Genomic DNA, 21732 nt, shown 5'->3' with positions numbered 1-21732 from the left:
GCCTGTGCTCTCCTGTTGGTAATACACTTCCTCTGACCTGGAAATCCTATTACTGTATTCCTGGAGTTTTTCCAGACTTTAAAAACCTGATAGATTATTAGAACTTAAGCAACTTCGAGGAATACCTATTTACAAGAGTACAGAGAACAAGAGATTTAGGTACAGACTTTCTCAGTATATAGAAAACTCAGGCTTTTGGGCATAATTTTTCTATATTAAGTTCATATAAATATGCTATAGTGTGGATCTTTAATGGACTCCAAAGTCCCAGGTGCTGAAAATTTGGTCCCCAGCCCAGGCCACTAGGTGGTGGAACCTTTAGTAGATAGAGCCTAGTTGGAAGGATCTTAGATTATGGAGGTGTGATTTTGGAGGGAACCCCCCCCCCTTTCCCTTCTGTGTCTTCCCAGCTGCCATGAGGTGAATAGCTTGTTCTACCATGGGCTCCCACCATGATGTTCAGCCTTGCCACAGACCCAAGGTGATGGACAAATTGATCTTGGACTGAAACTTTTGGAAACATGAGCTAAAATAAGTCTTTCTTCCTTTTGAGTTGATTCTCTCATGTCTTTTGTCACAGTGATGGAAAGCTAACACAAAATAATAAAACTGTGTTTGTTTAGAATATTATCTTAATTTCCCATTGATGAAAGTTATGTTGAATAACAAGAAAACATGGTGCAGTGGAAAGCATAGCAGCTTTAGAATTAGATGGACCTGTTTTCAAAACATGACTCTACCTCTTACAAGCTGTATAACTTTAGGCTTCTCACTTAACCTCTCTGCATGTTGGTTTCTATTAAGTCTGCCAATTCACAAGCTCAGTTTGAGGAATAAGGAAGTTGGCATATGTAAAGAAAGCATCTTACATAATGCCTGCCACATTAAAATGGTCAATAGATATTTATTCATTTTAACCTCCTTTGGACTAACTGAAGAGGCAGAACTGAACGTGAAGAGTGAATCAACAGAAATGTAAATGTTGAGGTTTGGGGTTTGTGGTTTAGCTCAGTGGTATGAGTGCTTAACATGTGCACAACCCTGGATTCAAATACCAGGGCCACAGCAAAGAAAGAAAAAAAGAGAAAGAAATAGAAATGTTTTAAAATGCAATTGTAATATTTTTGTTTATCTAAAATAAATGGAAAATAGGACAATAACAGTCCTGCAATAGGGACTCAGAATTAATTTAACCAATGTACAGAGCTTTAAGAAGAAATAATAACAGATGCCAGATAGAGAGCACTTGTGTCATGTAACATTCTCAAAGATTATAAGAATAATCTTCTTAAATCCTCACAATAACATTTCAGCTGGGTATGATTGTAATCTCCATTTACATATGTGGAAACTGAGGTACAGAAGGATCACAAAACTGAAAACTAAGCGGTCAATGCAAAATTTAAACCTGGTGGGTTTGGCTACAAAACCCGCATACTTTACAATATTTTGTTCAGGAACCAAAGAAGTACTTTTTTTTCCAAGGTCACTTTTTCCTTCCTCTCTACTCAAATCCCTTCCCACCTCAATTCCCAATTTTAATCCGAGGGACACTTAATTTAGCAATCCTTTCCTTTAAATATCTAGAATAAGGGACTGGGGATATGGCTTAGTGGTAGAGTGCTTGCCTGGCATGTGTAAGGCCCTGGGTTCAATCCCCAGCCCCAGAAAAGTAAAAATAAGTTTATTTTATAAATTTTATAAATTTTTAAAATAAATTTATATATATATATGTATATGTATAAATTGGACTGTATCAAAATTTTATATATATATATTTGTATATAATATATATTTGTATATGTATATATAACATATTTGTATATATGTATATTAAATTTTGATAAAGTCCAATTCATCTGATCATATATACATACATATACATATATACATACATATATTAATTTGCATATATATTAATTTGCATTTCCCAAATGACTAATGATTTATATATACATATATGTATATGTATATACATATATATGTACGTAAAAATCCTTTGGATTGAAACCAGGGCCTCAAACATGGTAAGCAAGTGTTATGGTTTGGATTTGATGTGTTCCCCCAAAGACTCATGTGTTGAAATCTTTGTCTCCAATGCAAAGAGTGTTCAGAGGTGGGGCTCTTAGGAAGTGACTGGATCATGAGGGCTCTGACCTCATCAGTGGATTAACCCATTAGTGGATTAATAGTTTGATGGCATTATTGGGAGGTTGTAAAAATTGAAGGAGATAGGGCTTAGTTGGAGGAAGTAGGTGACTGAGGCCATGCTCTGGAAGGGAAAACTTATCCTTATCCCCTTCCTCTCCCTGGATGCCCCTGCTTCCAAGCCACCATGAAGTGAGCAGCTCCTCTCAACCAAACTTTCTTTGCCATAATTTTCTGCTTTATCCACAGCAACGCAGTGAGCCAATCATGGACTGAAACCTTTGAAACTGTGAGCCAAAATCAATCTTTCCTCCTTTGTGATGTTTTGCTTAGGTATTTTGTCCCAGTGATGAAAAGCTAACACATCAAATCTATCACTGAGCTATACTCCCAACCCTACTCCCAACTATCCTGACTTTAAAAAAAATTGTAGTTGTAGATGGACAGCATACCTTTATTTTATTTGGTTATTTTTATGTGGTGCTGAAGATCAACCTAGGACCTCATATGTGCTAGGCAAGTGCTCTACCACTGAGCCCCAGCCCCAGCCCCAGCCCCTATCCTGATTTTTATGGTAATAAATCTTGCTTTGTTTTAGTTTTATCATCTCTATGTGCATGTCTAAACAATATAGATTCTACCTGTGAGTAAGCTTTATACAAATGTTTTCCTTTTTTAAAAAACAAGCTTTATCTTGATACAGTGCATATCCATAAATTCATCCTTGTAAATTTTATAATTTAATGTCTTTAAAATATATTCAGAGTTGCATCATTACAATCAATTTTAGAATGTTTTCTTCACCATAAAAAGAAACCCTATACATTAGCAGTGGTGCTCTTTTCCTTTTCTTTCCTCTCTCAGTCCCTGGCAAACACTAATCTATTTTCTGTCTCTATGGATTTGCCTCTTCTGAACACTCCATGTAAACAAAATAATACAATATGTGGCCTTTTGTGCCTGTCCTCTTTCATGCTTTCAAGGCTTATTTATGTGGCAGCATCAATCAGTACTCATTTCCTTCTATCCATTCATCAACTGATGGACATTTAGTTTGTTTCTATTTGAGGACTATTATTATTAATAATATGTTGCTATGAATTTCAGTGTACAAGTTTTGTACAGATATTTGTTTTCATTTCTTTTGGGTGTCAATCCAGGAGTGCAACTGCTGAATCATATTGTAATTCTATATTTAACCTTTTGAGGCTATTCTATACTGTTTTCCAAAAAAGCTATACAACTTTAGATTCCCAGCAGCAATATTTGAGGATTCTAATTTTTCAATATCCTTGCAAAAAAACTTGTTATTTTATTTATTAGAGCCATCCTAGTAGGTATAAAATGGTATTTCATTTTGGTTTTAATTTGCATTTTCCCAATGGTTAATGATGTGGAGCATCCTTTCATGTGTTTACTGGCCATTCATGTACTGTCCCTGGAGACATGTCTATTCAGATCCTTTGCCATTTTTTAAATTGGGTTTTCTTTTTATCATCAAGTTATAAAACACTTTATGAATTCTAGATAAAAGTCTCATATCAGATACCTGATTTGCACATATTTTGTCTCATTTGTGGACTCTTTTCCCCCTGTGGTACTGGGTATTGAACCTAGGGGTGTTTACCACTGTGCTACATCCCCAGCCCTTTATAAAATTTTACTTTGAGACAGGGTCTCTCTAAGTAGCCCAGGCTGGCCTTGAATTTGCCATCCTCCTGCCTTAGCCTCTCCAGTAGCTGGGATTACAGGTGGATGTCACAAAAACAGGCTCTATGAATTTCCTTTTGTTTTTCTTAATAGTGTCATCTGATACAGAAAAGCTATAAATTTTGATGAAGTCCAATTTTTCTATGTTTTACTTTATTACTTATGCTTTAGTGTCATACCTAAGAATGTTTTCCCTAATTTGAGGACACAAAGATTTACATTTGTTATTTCTTTTAAGAAGTTTATAATTTTAGCTCTTATATTTGGGTCTATGTTCATAGTGTGAGGTAGCAGTCCAAATCAATTATTTTGCATGTGGACATTCAGTTGTCCCTGTACCATTTGTTGAATAGATTACTCTTTCCCCATTGAATGGTCTTGTTACCCTTCTCAAAAAGCAATTGACCAGGGGCTGGGGTTATGGTTCAGTGATAGAGTGCATGCTGGCAGGTATGAGGCACTGGGTTTGACCCTCAGAACCACATAAAAATAGATAAATAAAATAAACATATTAAAGGTATTGTGTCCATTTGCAAAAAAAAAAAAAAAAAAAAGCAATTGACCATAAACGTATGTGTTTTTTTGTGGACTCTCAATTCTCTTCCATCGATATGTATATCTATCCCTATGCCAGGACCACACAGTCTTGATTATCATAGCTTTGGAGTTGGGAAGTATGAGTCCTACAACTTTGTTCTTCCTTTTGAAGATTGTTTTGGTTATTCTATGTCTCCTGCATTTCCATATGAATTTTAGGATCACGTTGTCAATTTCTACAAAGAAGCCCACTAAGATTATGGTAGAAATTACATTAAACCTATACATCCATCTGTAGATCTTTTTTTTTTAGCAACAATAATTAGTGTTTAACCCATGAACATGAAATATCTTTCCATTTATTTAAATCTTCAATTCCTTTCAACACTGTTCTGTGATTTTTCAGTTTATGAGCTTTGTACTTCTCTTGTTAAATTTGTTCATAAATGTCTGGGTTTTGGTGCTGTTGTAAAAATAAATGTCCTAATTTCATATTTTGATCATATATAGCTAGTATATAGAAATACAACTGACTTTTGTATATTGATCTTGTATCTTACACTCTTGCTAATTCATTTACCAGTTACAGAAGATTTTTAATGACATCCCTAAGATTTTCTATATAAAAAAATCATATCACCTACTTATGGGAGATGTTTTTACTTCTTCTTTTCCAATCTGAATGCCATTGATTTCTTTTTCTTCCATAATTATCTTGGCTAGAGCCTCCAATATGATGTTAAATAGAAGTGGCAAGAGGGGGCATTCTTGACTTATTATTTGCTTGCTTTATAGTTCATTAATGTTTTTGTATTTCATTAATTTTTATTCTTATATCATTTAAAAAATTGTTGGTCTTGCTAACACATTCCTGTAGTCCTAGGGGCTCAGGAGGCTGAGGCAGGAGGCTCACAAGTTCAAAGCCAGCCTCAGCAACTTAGTGAGGCCCTAGGCAACTCAATGAGACCCTGTCTCTCTCTCTCTCTCTCTCTCTCTCTCTCTCTCTCTCTCTCTCTTTTCATGAGCATATGATGAAATATTTATTTGTTAGGACTCAAAAAAGACATTTTTTAAAGAGAGAGAGAGAGTGAGAGAGAGAGAGAATTTTTTAATATTTATTTTTCAGTTTTCGGTGGACACAACATCTTTATTTTATTTTTATGTGGTGCTGAGGATCAAACCCAGTGCCACGCGCATGCCAGGCGAGCACACTACCGCTTGAGCCACATCCCCAGCCCCATGGATTCAAGACATTTAAAGGAAGGCAAATTTTCCTATATATACCCCATCAATAAGAGTGTGGGCCTTTGGGTGTCCCACAGCCAAAGGAGAACCTTTCTGTTTTTTAAATTGATTTTTAAAAAAATGACAGCAGAATGCATTACAATTCTTATTACACATATATACTGAGACCATGTCTCAAATAAAAAATGAAAAGGCTGGGGATGTTGCTCAGTGATTAAGTGTCCCTGGGTTCAATTCCTGGTACCAAAAAAAAATTTTTTTTTTTGCTTTATTTTTTCTTACATCTTGGTATGGGGGCTTAACTCTTTAACTTTTGGCCTTTCATTATTGCTAATAGATGTTCTTTCTTTCTAAGCTCTGCTTTAGCTGTATCTCACAAGTTATGATATGAGCATTTTCATAATTGTTCAGCTAAAAATATATTTTTATTATTTTTTATTTTGAGACAGGGTCTTGCTAAAGTGCTTAAGGCTTGGCTTAGTTGCTGAGGCTGGCTTTGGGCTAAGATCCCCCTGCCTCAGCCTCCTAAGCCACTGGAATTATAGGTGTGGGGCACTGCACAGGGCTTTACTCTCTTTTTGGATATGTCAAATTAACATAAGCAGAACTACTATAAGCATCCCCATCCAGGCTTTCACTTTGGATGGGTGAAACTCCTAGTGTGAAGTGCCCCTTTACATTCAGTTCCTTTGGTGGGATAACAATGCCTATCTCACTAGGGTTGCTGGGATCCTTAAATGAGGTAAGGTATGGAAAACTGACATAGAAAAGGAAAGCAGTCAAAGGTAGTTAATGTTTCAACTGGAAGCTTTAGCTATTAACCTTCAGGATTTTAAGGTTTAATTTTTACAATTGAAAAATAAAATACGGCCTCTTTAGAGCCATCAGTGCTGGAATTCTTGAAATTAGATACTCTTTCACCCCCAATCCTTTTCCTACAACATGAGGCCAGAGATAATATATGCTTTATCCAACTTGAGGCAGTTTAGCAAATATGCCTCTTAGCCCTACATAAATAGACCTTGATTTTGTTCTGATGATTCAACCCAGCACTGGGTTTACATAATTGAACTTTTTGTCAGAGTTCTAAGATTTAATCCTTGTCTCTATCCCCACCCCCACCACTGAGGATTGAACCCAGGAACACTCTACCACTAAGTTACATTCCCAGTTCTTTTTATTTTTTAGATGGAGTCTCACTAAGTTGCTAAGGCTGGCCTTGAATGCAACATCCTCCCGCTTCAGCCCAAGTCACTGGGATTAAGTCTTTGTCTTTTTTTTTTTTTGATGCCACTAGGTCCCACTGCAGATTATGGGATTTGGTGATGAAGTCAATTTAAATGTTTAGAAGTCAGGATCAGATATCCTAGTACTGGGGAGCAGAATCAAAAGTCTGAAGAAAGCCCATAAACCATTGTCAGCCTCATCCCTGACTGTGCAAGGTGAGCAACCTGCCTCTTCTTTGTACTTCCACCAACCTTCATCAGCAAGTAGCTTATTCTCTGGGGCCAGCGATGCCAAATCCAGCAAAAGAGAAGTCCCCTCCAGAGCTCTAGGAAGAGCAACCTAGCAACCTGTCCTCAAGCCAAGAAATGGAAGTACTGTCTATCAGTGGCAGAGAGCTGTCATCAAGGGGTTTAGTCATACTGAGTTTCATTTCATGTACTTCCTCAAGTACCAGTGAGGGTGGGAAGACATTAATGAAGAAAAGTTGAAGGGGAGTGATTTTTAATCATTACTGGCCCAAGGAACCATTTAAAAATCTACAAAGCTGTGGATTTTAGAAAAATACACAGTTTGTATTAGTTTTCTGTGGCTGTCTGCTATGGTCTGAATGTTTGTGTACCCCACCCCCATTCATATGTTGAAATTCCAATCCCCAAGGTGATGGTATTACTGAGGTGCCATAAGAAATTAAACACTAGCGGGAAAGTGGGTGGACAAGACAAACTTTACTTCTGCCAGAAGGGTGTGCTACTACAGTTGGCTAGTAAACACACCTGGGCAGGCAATCCACCTGCTCTTATCCCTACTGCAGCGCTGCTCTTCACCACCCTGATTGGAGGAACTTGGCCTAATGATCTATGGGATTGGCTAATTTTAAAATTGGGGCAGGCAAAGGGAAGAGCTATAATTAAAATGGATCCAATTTGATCCAATTAAAGCTGAATACTATATTCTGAAAATGGACAACCAGACTTTTCTTTCTCACATTAGGTAGTGAGACCTTTGATTTGGTCACAAGGGAAAAGCACTCATGATTAGGATTAATATACTAACAAAAGAGAAGCTGGACAGTTAGCTTGTCCCTTCCACCACATGAGGACACAGTAAGAAGGTGCCATCTATAAACCAGGAAACAGGTCTTCAACAGAGACAGAATCTGCCAGCATCTTGATCTTGTAATTTCTAGCCTCCAGGGTCTATGATAAATCAATTTCTATTGTTTAAAAACCAGTCTGTGGCATTTTTTAGAACAGCCTGAACAAACTAATATGTTGCCATAACATACTACCTCAAAATGTGTGCCTTAAAACAAAAGAAATGCATTTTCTCACAGACCCTGGAAGCCAGACATTTTTCATGCCTCTTCCAGTTTCTGGTAGCTACTCACTTTCCTCTGCTTGTGGCCCCATTGCTCTGCTGCAGTCTCTGCCCTGTATTCCCATCTTCTTGTCCTCTTTCGTGTGCATAAACTTTCCCTCTGCCTCTCTCTTATAAGGACACTTACAATTGGATTTAGGGCCCACCTGGCTAATCTTCCCAAATCGACATCCTTAAATCACATCTGCAAAAGACCATTTTACTTCATGAGGTAATATTTACAGATTCTAGGAATTAGGGCTTGATATATTGGGGTGGCCATTACTCAGCCTTCTTCATAGTCCCAAATTTTTGCATACAGTTTCAGGAAGATCATGTACCCCAGGCAGGAACAGGAACATGCCCTGGAGTTGCAGTTCACCGCCAATATGCTATGCATAGGTAACATAGGAGTCAGGCCCATTTACCTATTCATAAACCTCTCTACACCACAAAATCAACTAACATCGTTGGTTAAAAATACAAAACTATACTGCAAACCCCTACTCTAGTAAATCAGAATCCCCTAGAGCTGGGGTCCAGAAATCTGCATTCCCAACAAGCTCCTCAAAATGATTCTCATACAGGGCTGGGGCTGTGGCTCAGTGGTAGCACACTTGTCTGGCATGTGTGAGGCACTGGGTTCGATTCTCAGCACCACGATAAATAAATTAAAAAAACAGATCTATCAACAACTAAAATATTTTTTTAAAAATGATCCTCATGCAGTCCACTTTGAACCTATACTTGAGTGTTGGTTAGGGAGCTATGGTGCTCCAAATCTTCCATTAAGTGGACATACTGCCACCTCCTTCACAATAAAAGAGGGAACGTCTGAAGGAAACTGTTTTCCACAAAGGAAGCACTAATGCTTCCTCCCATTCCCCTAACACAAAGGTGACGAGCCTCTATTGTTTTGATTTGGGTCCTGCCTCAGGTTTATAATACACCTGCCCTGAAGACGTGGAATTGAGCCAGGGGTGAGGAAAGAAAGAGTGGAGGGAGAAAGAAGCCGACTCACGGGTAAAACGCAAACCAGTCTCTGAGACCTGCGGAGCTGCACGTGACGCCCCACGGACCTGCCCCTGGGACACAGGTTCTCCCGGCCGACTCCGCGCCGGCACCCGCCCCCGCGCTCCACTGATTGGCTGCGTCGGCTTGCTCCTCACGCTCTTTTGTCTCAGCCCGCAGAGGATAAAAGCAGCCGCAGCTGCCTCGGAACCGCGCTGCCGCGTCTCGGCTCCCCCTCGCTGGGTGGCCGTGCGAGGCAGTTCCATCGGGCATCTCTGGGCCGCTTAGCTGCGGAAGAGGCGCTCGTCTTTTTCCTTTACAGGGCTGCGGAGATTAGAAGGCGGAATCCATAGCTGTGGACGCCGGAGCACACCGTTAGCAGCGGGTTGCAGGTAAAATACATGGGGGCACGATTCCCTCGTACGAAGAGGGGTGGGGGACATCCTCCCCAGTACTGGGCGGCTCCCAGTGTGGAGAATCGGTAACTTCGAGGCAGGGGAAGGAGCACCCAAGGCCCGGCCACGCGGAGGAAGGAGGTAGGGCTCAACCTGGATGCTTCCGACCGGGTAGGATTTGCCTGGACTAGGGAGAGGGGAGTGGGGGGTGGTGGCGTGCTCAGGACGAGGGGTAAAGAATGGTGTTCGCTCCGAACCCTCTTTGCATATCCTCACCTCTTCTAGGGGAGGAATACGTGGGTGGGTGTGTCCAACTCCTGGTTTTTTTGTTTTTTTTTTTCTCCATAACAGCTCATCAAAGACGAAAACCTGAACTTTAATTCTGCGCAGTTGACTGATACAGCTGGTAGGTCAGTGGTCTCCCGGGGGGTTACAGGGGTGCATTTTGGCTTGTATTCAGAAGGTGGGAGAAGCGGCGTGGTGCGGGGAGTGGGGGCGGGGAGTGGCGGGATGAGATTGAGGCTGAGGCTGCTTCTGACCCTTACCTTCCTTCTGCTGTGGCGCAGTCTTGACGCCCTAAGCACAGGGTTGTACAAACCCGGAGGTGAGCTTTCTCGTAGAGGGCACCGGTTGCAGAGCTTGAACCTGAAAAAAGGTGAGCATTATTTTCTGAGCCCCTGTAAGAATCAAAAAAAAAAAAAATGAGAGAGGGTGATGATTTTGAGAAGGGAGGGTGGTTGAGGCTAGATCATGAAATTAATTAGATCTTATTTTATTTCCACAAATCCGTAAGCACTGTGCTCTGTTGAGAGCCCAGCATCAGCTGCATTATGCTGTAAAACCTGGAATTCGAAGCAAGTCGCAGTTCCTCTAGAAGAACTTGGCGGGAGGGGGTCTGTGTGGCTGCAGAAAGCACCCTAGTAGCGAGGGGACACCAGCTAGCCCTGAGAACCTGTAATTGCCAGTCTCCTGCAGGATGTTTTTAGGGTAGTGGATAGATATAAACTGTAATGCACGCTACCGAGGTAGGGAGAGTATATAGCTGCAGCCTGCTCTCTGTTTAATCCCCCCTTTTCCTTTTTTACAGCCTCCACTGAAATCGGAAGAAGGAAGAGCACCGCAACATCTGCAGATTAGGCTTTTATTTCTAAAAAGCCTGAGCATCGTGTATTCAGATACCCTATCATTGTTAGGCATGGCTAGTATTATTGCACGTGTGGGTAGCCGTCGGCAGAATGCGCCGTTGCCGCCTTGGGCCCATTCCATGCTGAGGTCCCTGGGCAGGAGTCTTGGGCCTTTGATGGCCAGCATGGCAGACAGAAATATGAAGTTTTTCTCGGGGAGGGCGGTGCCAGCACAGGGGGAAGAAACCTTTGAAAACTGGCTGGCCCAAGTCAATGGGGTCCTGCCAGACTGGAATATGTCTGAGGAGGAAAAGCTGAAGCGCTTGATGAAAACCCTTAGGGGCCCTGCTCGAGAGGTCATGCGTTTGCTCCAAGCTGCCAACCCCAACCTAAGTGTGGCAGATTTTTTGCGAGCAATGAAACTGGTGTTTGGGGAATCTGAGAGCAGTGTGACCGCGCATGGTAATTTTTTTAACACCTTGCAGGCCCAAGGGGAGAAAGCCTCCCTTTACGTGATCCGTTTGGAGGTGCAGCTCCAGAATGCTATTCAGGCAGGCATCTTAGCTGAGAAGGATGCCAACCAGACTCGCCTGCACCAGCTCCTCATAGGAGCTGAGCTGAATAGAAATCTGCGCTTCAGGCTTCAGGGTCTTCTCAGGATGTATGCAAATGAGCAGGAGCAGCTTCCCAATTTCCTGGAGTTAATCAGGATGATAAGGGAGGAAGAGGATTGGGATGACACTTTTATTAAACGGAAGCGGCCCAAGAGATCTGAGTCAGTGGTGGAGGGGGCAGACAGCCCCGGAGCATTTCAGGACTCCCTGCCTGTAGCAATTGGCAGTGACGACTGCAGTGTGATAGAAATAGATGATACCCTTGATGACTCAGATGAGGATGTGATCCTAGTGGAGTCTGGGGACCCTCCACTGTCATCCTCAGGTGCTCCTCCCTTCAGGGGCAGGGCCAGATCTCAGGACCAAGTGTTGGTCATCGATCCCCCCAGTAATTTTGGAACCGAGGCTCCTTCCACCAGCAGTGGTTCTGGACATAAGATTAATGGTCCTAGGGATATGCGCAGAGCCAGGAAGCGAAAACACACAACTCGCTGTTCCTTTTGTGGGGAGGAAGGACACTCAAAAGAAACCTGTGATAATGAGAGCAACAAGACCCAGGTTTTTGAGAATCTGATCATCACCCTGCAGGAGTTGACACATACAGAGGAGGAGGGGTCAGGAGAGGCCCGTGGTGAATCCAGTGATTCCTCTGAGCCACAGTAAGGTGCTAGCCCCCATCCTTAAATGAACCATTTCCCATATTCAGAGTTTGGTGATGGGAAAATTAGGAAAGGGGGAGTTCTAATTGCATGAGTTAATCTACAAAGCGACTTTCTTTTGTCACGGAGGAGAAGGGGTCTCATATTACCAGTATAGTGGAAGGGGATGTCCTGACCTTTAGGCTTACTTCCTTTTCCCACTGCCTAAGAGTCTATTTTCTGTGTGTGCCCATTTCTTTGATGGCTTTATGCTCTTTGTGAAAGTTGTATAATTCATTGCTAAATCTTTAAATGATAAAAGTTCAAAAAGTAAAGTATGTTACCCCCGAACTCACCACCCTTATTTAACCATTGTCAGCCCTTGTGGTGAATGTCTTTCTGGATATTTTCCTGTACCTATGAACCCAGATAGATATATGTATAGATAAAAGTGACCAAATATAAGTGCTGTTCTATATGCTGTATTTTTTCACCAAACAATATATGTTGTGAGCTTCTATGTCAATAAATATATCAGCATCTACTTTAATATCTCTGTAGTATTTTAAGAAGTAAAGGGAAAAAATAAAATGTAGTGAAAGAAAAAGTATAAAGTGGGGGAGTCATTTTGAGGTTGTGTTTTTATCATCCTTATTTTGCGGAGGAGGAAAAGGGAAGAAGGGCTGAAATATTGCTCAAAGGTAAAGGGTCTCTTGATCACAATGGAACTGTCTCCTACCTCATTGAGCCAAATTATAGCCTGTATTATTTGACAACATCACAATGCTTTCTTCTCTAATGGATGCTGAGGTTACAGCCCAACATGAGGACTCCAGGGGCTCCATCCCTGTTCATTTTGGAGAGGGGCAGTATTCCTTCCTGGGTGGATTCCTTAAGTTGCTGTTGCTGCTCCAGACAACATTCTGGTCATGACAAGGACTCTCTTCTGTGACCTGAACACCCTGTGCCCACTCCCCGATTAAGGAAAGGAGAGAGCAGCTACTCTTGGGAGCTCAGCACTCAAACCTCATTCTGTAAACTCATGCTACAGCTGTAGAGCATAGGTAGCCCAAGGACTCCAAAACTAACCCCATTCCAACTCCTGCTCACCTCCACTCCCACCCCTTTGTAGAGAGGGATGAGCAGCAATCAAGTCACCAGGGCACACAATAGAACATGGCAATCAGAAAGCCACTAAGCCCTACACACCATTTTAGCAGAGTGGAGGACATTCATGGGAGAGATTAAAAAGGGAGCTCTCCAGGAACTTGCCTCTCAGGAGCTGTCCCATCTGGCCTCAAATTGAAGGGTGATAAAAGAGGACATGTGTGATCTCAGACCTGAGAGTCCTTATGTTCCCATTTTTGCAAGCTGGACAGGCTTGGTAGTGGAGGTGAAGATGATCCTGTGTAGATGATCCTGTGTAAGGTAGAGAGCAAAATGCAGGCTCACATCTGAGGCCCCGAGGGGATTTTTCATGGAAGAGACAGGCTCCACAGAGCAGGGACACAGTGTGCAGCCATAGGGCTGGTGTGTCAGGGGAGAAGGATAGAGCCGCATGGGTCAGGGAGGAGGTGTGAGGGCATTCTAACCAGGGGGGCTTACATGGAGATTGACAGGGACAAGGAGATGGGCAGGAATCAAGAGACTGCGGGGTTTTTGTGCAGAACCCTGGTTTTTGTTGTACTAGGTATGGCACAGTTTGGGGGTCTCAAGAAAAGTGATTAGGGTTCTAATTATGTTAGCAGCCGATGACATGCTCAGTAAGGACAAACGGGGCACACATTGAGGCCCTGAGGTAGGAATGGGAGACAGGTTACTGGAAGTGAAGCCTTCCCTGGGTTATCACACCCAGAACCTGCCTTGAACTTGGGAGTGTTTCTTTACAGAACACGCCCTCAGCTCTTCCTTGGCTCCTTGCTCCTGTTTTATGCATGTCCCCACAATCTGATCTTACAATCTTCCCCATCCCCATCCCATCCCCTGGAACCACACTCACCTTTTGGTGACAGGTGTGAAGATTCAGCTTCCTGTACTCTGTGCCTTCTAGCCCTTCCTCCCCCAGCATTTAATGTTTACTTTAAGCCTCAGTCTCCTAAACCCTCAGTGCCCTAAAGAAACTGGGAGGCTCCTGTGCCCCTGACCCTTTAGCCAAGAACTGGGTCAGACACAAAGACTCAAGAGGACCACTCCTTGCATTCCTCCAGGGCACCTTTGAGTCCCTGGTTGGGACTCTTTTGAGCCAATGGCGACACATGTCAGAACCCCAGGAAGAAGGCAGCTCTACTCAGGCTCCCAGAGCCCCAGGAGCCACCAACATTTCCCTCCAGCTTGCATAGGTAATTCCTCCCTACCCCTCCTCAAATGTACTCTTGGTGGGTATCTACCCCCATATTTAGCCCAGGTTAGAAAATTATTCTATTTCAAACTCACCTTTTCTTGATTCCACTCTATAAATGCTTGTTGAATATTTTACCCAAAAAACATAGATTATGCTGCCATCATTTCTTTCTGGCACCAGGTAGATAAGAAAAGAGAATGGAAAAATAAATGAATCCTGTTCATACCTCCACCTCCTTTTCATTGGGGTTAGCTGGGGTGATCAGTATTGACTACTACTTGGAAAACCTGTTCTGTGATGGATCCTCTACGTCCTCCTTCTCTGTTGTGTACATTTGAAATTATCAAAAATTTTATTTCACTAACCTGATGTGAACTGACATTTCTTTTTTACTTCATTTTGTGTGACAGTGGCTTTTCCTTTACTGAAGAAATATGTGTTTTCTCTAATCAGGTACCTAGATCAGACTAATTGGATTAGCCAAAACGCAGCTTCTAGAAAATTTTATGTCTGATATCTTTCATTTCAGGCTCTGAGCTTATTTTCTTCCTTATTGCTCCATTCTCATTGGTCACTAAGGGATGAAAATCATTCGTCAGACGAAACTGGCTTCTGAGTGCCCTTTTGCATTACTTCCTCCTTTCTGGCTTCTTTTCCTTTGGTTTCCATGACACCCTTCTCTCAGGGTTCCCCCCTCCATGTCATTTTTGATTCCTACTTCTCAGCCTCTGTTGCTGTATTTTCTCCCACTTTCTGATCTTTGCATCATTGTAATAAAAATACAAATCATCACGACTGTTATCCTTAAAGCTTGTGTGCCAAGTACCCTGTATCAAGCCCTTTAAACACATTAACACCTTTAATCCTCATTTCAGCCCCATAAGGTAGGCATTATTATTATCATATATTTCAGATGAGGAAATGGACTGAAAAAGAGACTCATGTTAAGGTTGTGCAGCTAGTTAGTGGGTGGATGACTCCAGAGCCTTTATACTCCTTCTATGTCTTAGTTATCATGTGTTCATGAAACCCTATCATGCAATGCTACTCTTCACATATGACGTGCAAGGAAACTGATGTTTGTAAATATAGAATAAGGCCTGCCTTTTGCAGGTGTATGTATCCTATGTATGAGTGATTAGCACAGGGAATTCCACTGCAGGCTCTCAAGAAATGGCAGCACAATCCACAATAGCTAAGCTATGGAACTGACCTAGATGGCCATCAACAGATGAATGGATAAAGAAATTGTACACACACACACACACACACTCACACACACACAATGGAATATTATTAAACCATAAAGAAGAATGACTTAAGACACTCACTGGTGAATGGATGGATTTGGAGATAATCATGCTAAGTAAAATTAGCCCAATCCCCAAAAAACAAAGGTTGAATGTTCTGATATGTGTATACTAACACACAACAAGGGGAGCAGGGGAAGGATAGAAGTTCAGTGATTAGACAAAGGGGAATGTAGGGAAGGGAAGGGGATAGGAAAAGGAAAGATAGTGGAATGAATCTGACATAATTTTCCTATGTACATATATGAATACACCACAGTGAATCTCAACAAGACTGGGGTCCTAATTAAAATAAGATGTTCTACATGTTTGTATAAATCTGTCAAAATATACTCTACTGTCATGTATAACTAAAAAGAACAAATTAAAAAATAAAAATAAAAAAAGAAATGGCAGGTACTAGGCTAGAATGCAATGTTCTGCTACAGAAGGAAGGACAGGAAAAGATAATGCTGTCTGTACCATGCATACAGTGCTTATTTAACATTAATCTGAGGATGTGACAGTCTGCCTCCTTGAGCTACACTGAGCTTGGCTTCTGACAGGCATAAGGGTAGATTTAAAAAGGCCTGAGGGCTGGGGATGTGGCTCAAGCGGTAGCGCGCTCGCCTGGCATGCGTGCGGCCCGGGTTTGATCCTCAGCACCACATACAAACAAAGATGTTGTGTCCGCCGAGAACTAAAAAAAAAATAAATATTAAAAATTCTCTCTCTCTCTCTCTCTCTCCTCTCTCACTCTTAAAAAAAAATAAATAAAAAGGCCTGAAAGTTTAATGATGATGATCTGCTGATAAGGGAACACATGTTGAATGCCATAGTGTAGCCTGTGGGCACAAATGACCCTAGCCCTAATGCCAGCCCCTTTGCATGGTTTGTGTGTCCCCAGAGAATTTGTCTTTCCCCTACATGTTAAAGGCACCCCTATCCTTTCGGATAGCCCAAGACGAGCCAAACCATTTCTCTTAGTAACAGGGGTGAGGGAAGCTGATCTCAGTGTAACAGGCCTCTGTGCATCATGGGAAAAGGCATGATTGAGGTCTGAGGAATCCTTTAAAATGCAGGTAACCTTATAATCCTGCCATTATTAGGTATGTCCTGGATAGGATAAAAAGGCACAGAGTCCTAGCTAGCCTAGGCATAGTGTGACCAAAATATTTTGGAGGCTCACATGGCTTGATGTGGTACAGAAAGAACTCTCTGTGTTTAGGCATTAACTAAGGAAGCAAGAAGGAATAAAACAGAGGAAGAAAATAGTTTTGTAAATATTGTGAAAGGTATGTGAGCATATGAATTCATTAACTCAGGCCTAAAGTCAGGGTTAATGTCCATCTAGGAAAGATGGTGCCAATTAAAATGTCATTGTAGCTGGGGATGGTGCCACACATCTATAATCTCAGAGACTTGAAAAGCTGAGGCAGTAGGATCACAAGTTTGAGGCCAGTTTAAGCAACATAGGGAGACACTGTCTCAAAATACAAAAAATTAAAAGGGCTAGGAATGTAGCTTCGTGCTGTAAAGTGCCCCTGGGTTTACACCCCAGTCCAAAAAAAAAAAAAAAAAAGAAACAAAGAAAGAAAGAAATCATTGTCAGTTAAAGTATATAAGATAAATATAGTAATATCATTGTTCTTGTTTCCTATTTTGATAAAAAAATCTGTGATGTTTTATACTGATACAGAAGAAATAAAACTGTAACTTTTATATTATCAAAAGTGGGGTGGGGCGGGGGTTGTGGCTCAGCGGTAGAGCACTCGTCTAGCACATGCGAGGCCCTGGGTTCGATCCTCAGCACCACATAAAAATAAATAAATAAAAATAAAAGTATTGTGTCCAACTAAAAAATAAATATTAAAAAAGTAGGGTGTTGATCAGATATTTTCTGAACAAAGAAGATTTTATGAACAAAGACATTTATCCTAGCAGGGCTGATTTTTGTGTTCTCATCCTAACAGGATTCATGAATCCCCAGCTACAGCAGTTCATCTGGTCATCTCAGAAAAGAGCTGACAACTTAGTGTGGCCCCTCAGATATCTACCATGTTCACCATCCCCACTTTACAGACAAGCACATCAAGGCACACACAGTATAGGCACTTGTCTAAGATCACACAGCTACTATGGGCTAAAGCTGTAATTTGAACTTCAGATCTGCTTCTTCCCAGAGGAGCCAGAAGTCATTACTGTTGTGCTATAAAGATGTTCCTAATGTAATGGGTACAAATATTTGATCATTCTACTGGCTGCATCCTGGTACCTTATATAATTGCCAGGTCAGTACAGTAGCATAGCCTCAGTCTCGTTTGTTTTATTAATTAAGACTGAAAAAACAATCAGTTTAGTCAAGTTCCTTTTCAGTGTCTGGAACCATCTTTTTTCTCATATACATGGGATAAGATAATAAAAATGACAAACTGTTGGTGAAGATGTAGCAAATAGTCTTTCTCCTACACTGCTGGTAAGACTGAGGATTGACACACTTTTACAGATAGGCCAACTGGGAAACATTTCAAAGGTTGAATTATGAAAATCCCAGGATCCAGCAGTCTAACTTCCTGAAATTGATGCTGAGAAAATAGCTGGACACATGTAAAAGATTTTATGAACAAAAATATTTATCCTAGCCTTTTCTTTTTTGGAACAGTGGAAAATTGGAAACAACTTAAAAGAACATGAGTAATATTTGGCTCCATGCTTGCAATGGAATGCTTCACATTAAAAACTCTGGGTGTGCCTTCAGATCATTGGGTCTCACTGGAAAAATGATGTGTGGCTTCTCTAGGAAAGGACTTACAAGACCACTACTCTGCCAGGCCACTTGTGCTGTCTTTGACCCTCAGTGTTCTGCACCATCATTCTGAACACTCCCATTCACATGACAAAACCCTTATAAAACTTCAATTGTCATTTCACCTGGCAGTCCTGTGGGCCAACTTCCCCTGACTCTGCTAAAACTCTTTCCCTATACTAAAGGTAGTTTTTAAATTTTGTTACAATTGCTTATATAATTGTCTGCCTTCCCCACTGGATTCATACTACCTATGCCCAGCACAGTATTGTTGGGGTATCTTGACACATACTTAATGCACCCACCTCGCATGTGTGTGCCAGCTGTTCTCACTGCTCCTTCATATAGCTCTGTGACTTGATTCCTCATTGATATTCCAGTATTTGCTCAAATCTTCTCAGTGAGGCTTGCTCTGAACTGTCCATTTAAAATTACATATCTGGCCCAGCATGGGGTGCCTACCTGTCATCCCAGTGGCTCAGAAGGTAACAGCAGTAGGATTCCAAGTTTGAGTCCAGCTAAGCAATTTAGTGAGATCCTCAACAACTTAGTGAGACCCTGTCTCAAAATTTTAAAAATAAAACTTAAAAAAGGACTGGGGCAGGGCACGGGAGCACATGCCTATAATCCCAGCAGATTGAGAAGCTGAGGCAGGAGGATCATGAGTTCAAAGCCAGCCTCAGCAAAAGTGAGGTGCTAAGCAACTTAGCAAGACCCTGTCTCTAAATAAAATATAAACCAAAACCAAAACCCTGCATATCTGGCACTGGTCTTCTCATTTCCCTTCCTTCTCTTTCTCCCTTCTCTGTTTTCCCATTTCATGCATTTCTTCTACTATACTGTACTACATAATTTATTGACTTATTATATTATATATTGCTGTCTTTCCCCACAAGAATATAAACTCAACAAAGGCAGACATCCTAGTCTGCTTAGTTTTCCGGAGCACCTTCATCTCATAAAACACTGCCTGGAAAATAGCTGGTTCATATGTTTGTTGCTTGAATGAATTAAGTGCCTGACACACAGTAGTTGCTCACTGAATGGCCGCCTTTGTCACTGCTGCCCACCTGGAAATGGTGCTGCTAGAGAGGAGAAGACAATGAGAGAACAGTGGCCATCGCTGAACCTACTTGTTGAGATCAGAAACCTTGGAGATTCTCTAGATTAATTGTTTGCATCTCACTCCCCCAGCCTGTTACTTATTAGTTGGGCCATTCATTCTTGCCATATAGAAAGTGGGAGAGAGGTTTATATGTCATATCATTGAAATTTAATTATTTGAAATTCCTAGTCATCTCATATGCATTTGTAAATATTAAAAATAATTGCCCTGAAAAAATGAATATTTAGGGTACTCTATTATTTTCCTTTTATTAAGAAATAATCAAGAGTAGTAATATGATTTTTCTATTGGTATATATTAAACATATCAACAATATACTAAGAATTCTTAATCCCATTTTAAAGGAGGGAAATGAATCTTAGTAAGATATATTAACAGTACTAAGGTTATATAACCAGGAAGAAGTAGATAAATTGGACTTCAAATTCTGTAAATTATCCTATATTTCAAGTAAAAATATTGGTGTTGCTGAGAAAAACTGAATCATAGTGGAAGATCATTATTGGGGCAGGGGTAATGGGTAGATACGAATACTTGACCAATTTCCTGTTCATTAAGAACAAAATAAAGCTGTCTGAAAACTTATGAGTAAAGGAAATTAAATTTTACTAGTGGGAACATGATGGAGGTTGATTTTAAATGCTGTGGATGGACCAAGACCTAATTTTGGCTCAGGAAAACATACTTGAAAATAAACTGTTATATAACATTGATATTTGAAACTCATGGAATGATAAATACACTTTCCCTTGTAGCTGGGGGTGGTGATGTGTGCCTATAAGTCCTAGCTACCAGAAGAGCTGAGGATGCAGTTAGTTCAGAAGTTCAAGGCTAGCCTGGGCAACTTAGTGAGACAGTCTCAAAAATAAAACAAAAGCTGAGGGCAGTGACCCACACCTCTGATCCCAAAAATTCCAGAGGCTGAGACAGAATTATAAGTTTGAGGCCAGCCTCTGCAACTTAGTGAGATCCTGTCTCAAAAAAAATAATAACAACAATAAAAACAACAAAATAATAATAAGAAGGGCTGGAAAATAGGTCAATTGTGGATTATACCTGGATTCAAACCACAATACCCCAATAAATAAATAAATAAATAAATAAATAAATAAGCCAGGGAATGTAGCCCAGAGGTTTTTTACCCAATACCACAAAAACCCACAAAATAACTTTTCTATGTATGCTAGAATATATATATATATATATATATATATATATATATATATATATATATGTGTGTGTGTGTGTGTGTGCGCGCGCGCATGTATATATATACATACTTATATATGAATATATATATTTTTTGTACCTGGGATTTAATTCAGGGGCACTTCAGCATTGAACCACATCCCCAGCCCTTTTTCTTATTTTTATTCAGAGACAGGTCTCACTGAGTTGCTTAGGGCCTTGCTAAGTTGCTGAGGCTGGCTTTGAACTCACAATTCTCTTACCTTAGTCTCTCAAGGTGCTGGGATTACAGGCATGTGACACCACACCCAGCTAGAATATTTTGTTAAATTATTTGTTAAATAATTGTAGGCTTGTTATACCATAGAATATTTACAATATCATAAAACTTTGTAAAAGATTATATATGGTTAATATTTAAACAGTCATAAAGGTATACAGAAAGGGAAAAGAAAACCACAAGTGAACACTGAACATTTTGGCTTATTTCTTTTAAAGCTTTTTTCTAACCGTGAGTGTAGATACATGTATAATTTACTTTTTTTGAGATTGTATTCTCTATATAATTTTACATATGGCAAAACATTTAAAAAGTTTTGTTCCTTTTCTAATGATAAGTGTAATAATTTGTTTCTTTTCCAGTACTGGAGATTGAGCTCAGGGACACTCCACCATTGAGCTACATCTCACCTGTTTTTATTTTGTATTTTGACACAAAGGTCTTGCTCAGTTGCTGAGTCTGGCCTTGAACTTGCTGTTCTCCTGCCTCCACCTGGGAGTATAGGCATGTATCATCACACTCAGCAATAAGTATAACAATTCTGAGAACAAATAACAAAGATTATTTGGCAAAAAGAGAACTAAGTGGGTAATACCAATAAAAATACAAGAAATAAACACTGTTGTTATTAAGTTGAAAAGTACCAATCATAAATTGTATGATTATTTTCCTAAAAAAGGCAAGAGAACTGACGACA

The 21732-nt window shown here is 40.6% G+C and overlaps 1 protein-coding gene across 1 annotated transcript; it reads left to right on the top strand.

The window, feature by feature from the left end:
- Nucleotides 1-10753: 10753 nt before the first annotated feature.
- On the top strand, nucleotides 10754-12030 carry Zcchc12 (zinc finger CCHC-type containing 12). Its single transcript, XM_026409081.2, has one exon. The coding sequence runs from the start codon at nucleotides 10825-10827 to the stop codon at nucleotides 12028-12030; it is 1206 nt and encodes a 401-aa protein (XP_026264866.2). The 5' UTR covers nucleotides 10754-10824.
- Nucleotides 12031-21732: the final 9702 nt, after the last annotated feature.

The sequence above is a fragment of the Urocitellus parryii genome, chromosome X (assembly GCF_045843805.1).
Source record: "Urocitellus parryii isolate mUroPar1 chromosome X, mUroPar1.hap1, whole genome shotgun sequence".
NCBI classification, from domain to species: domain Eukaryota; kingdom Metazoa; phylum Chordata; class Mammalia; order Rodentia; family Sciuridae; genus Urocitellus; species Urocitellus parryii.
This window is presented reverse-complemented; position numbering and strand designations above follow the sequence as displayed.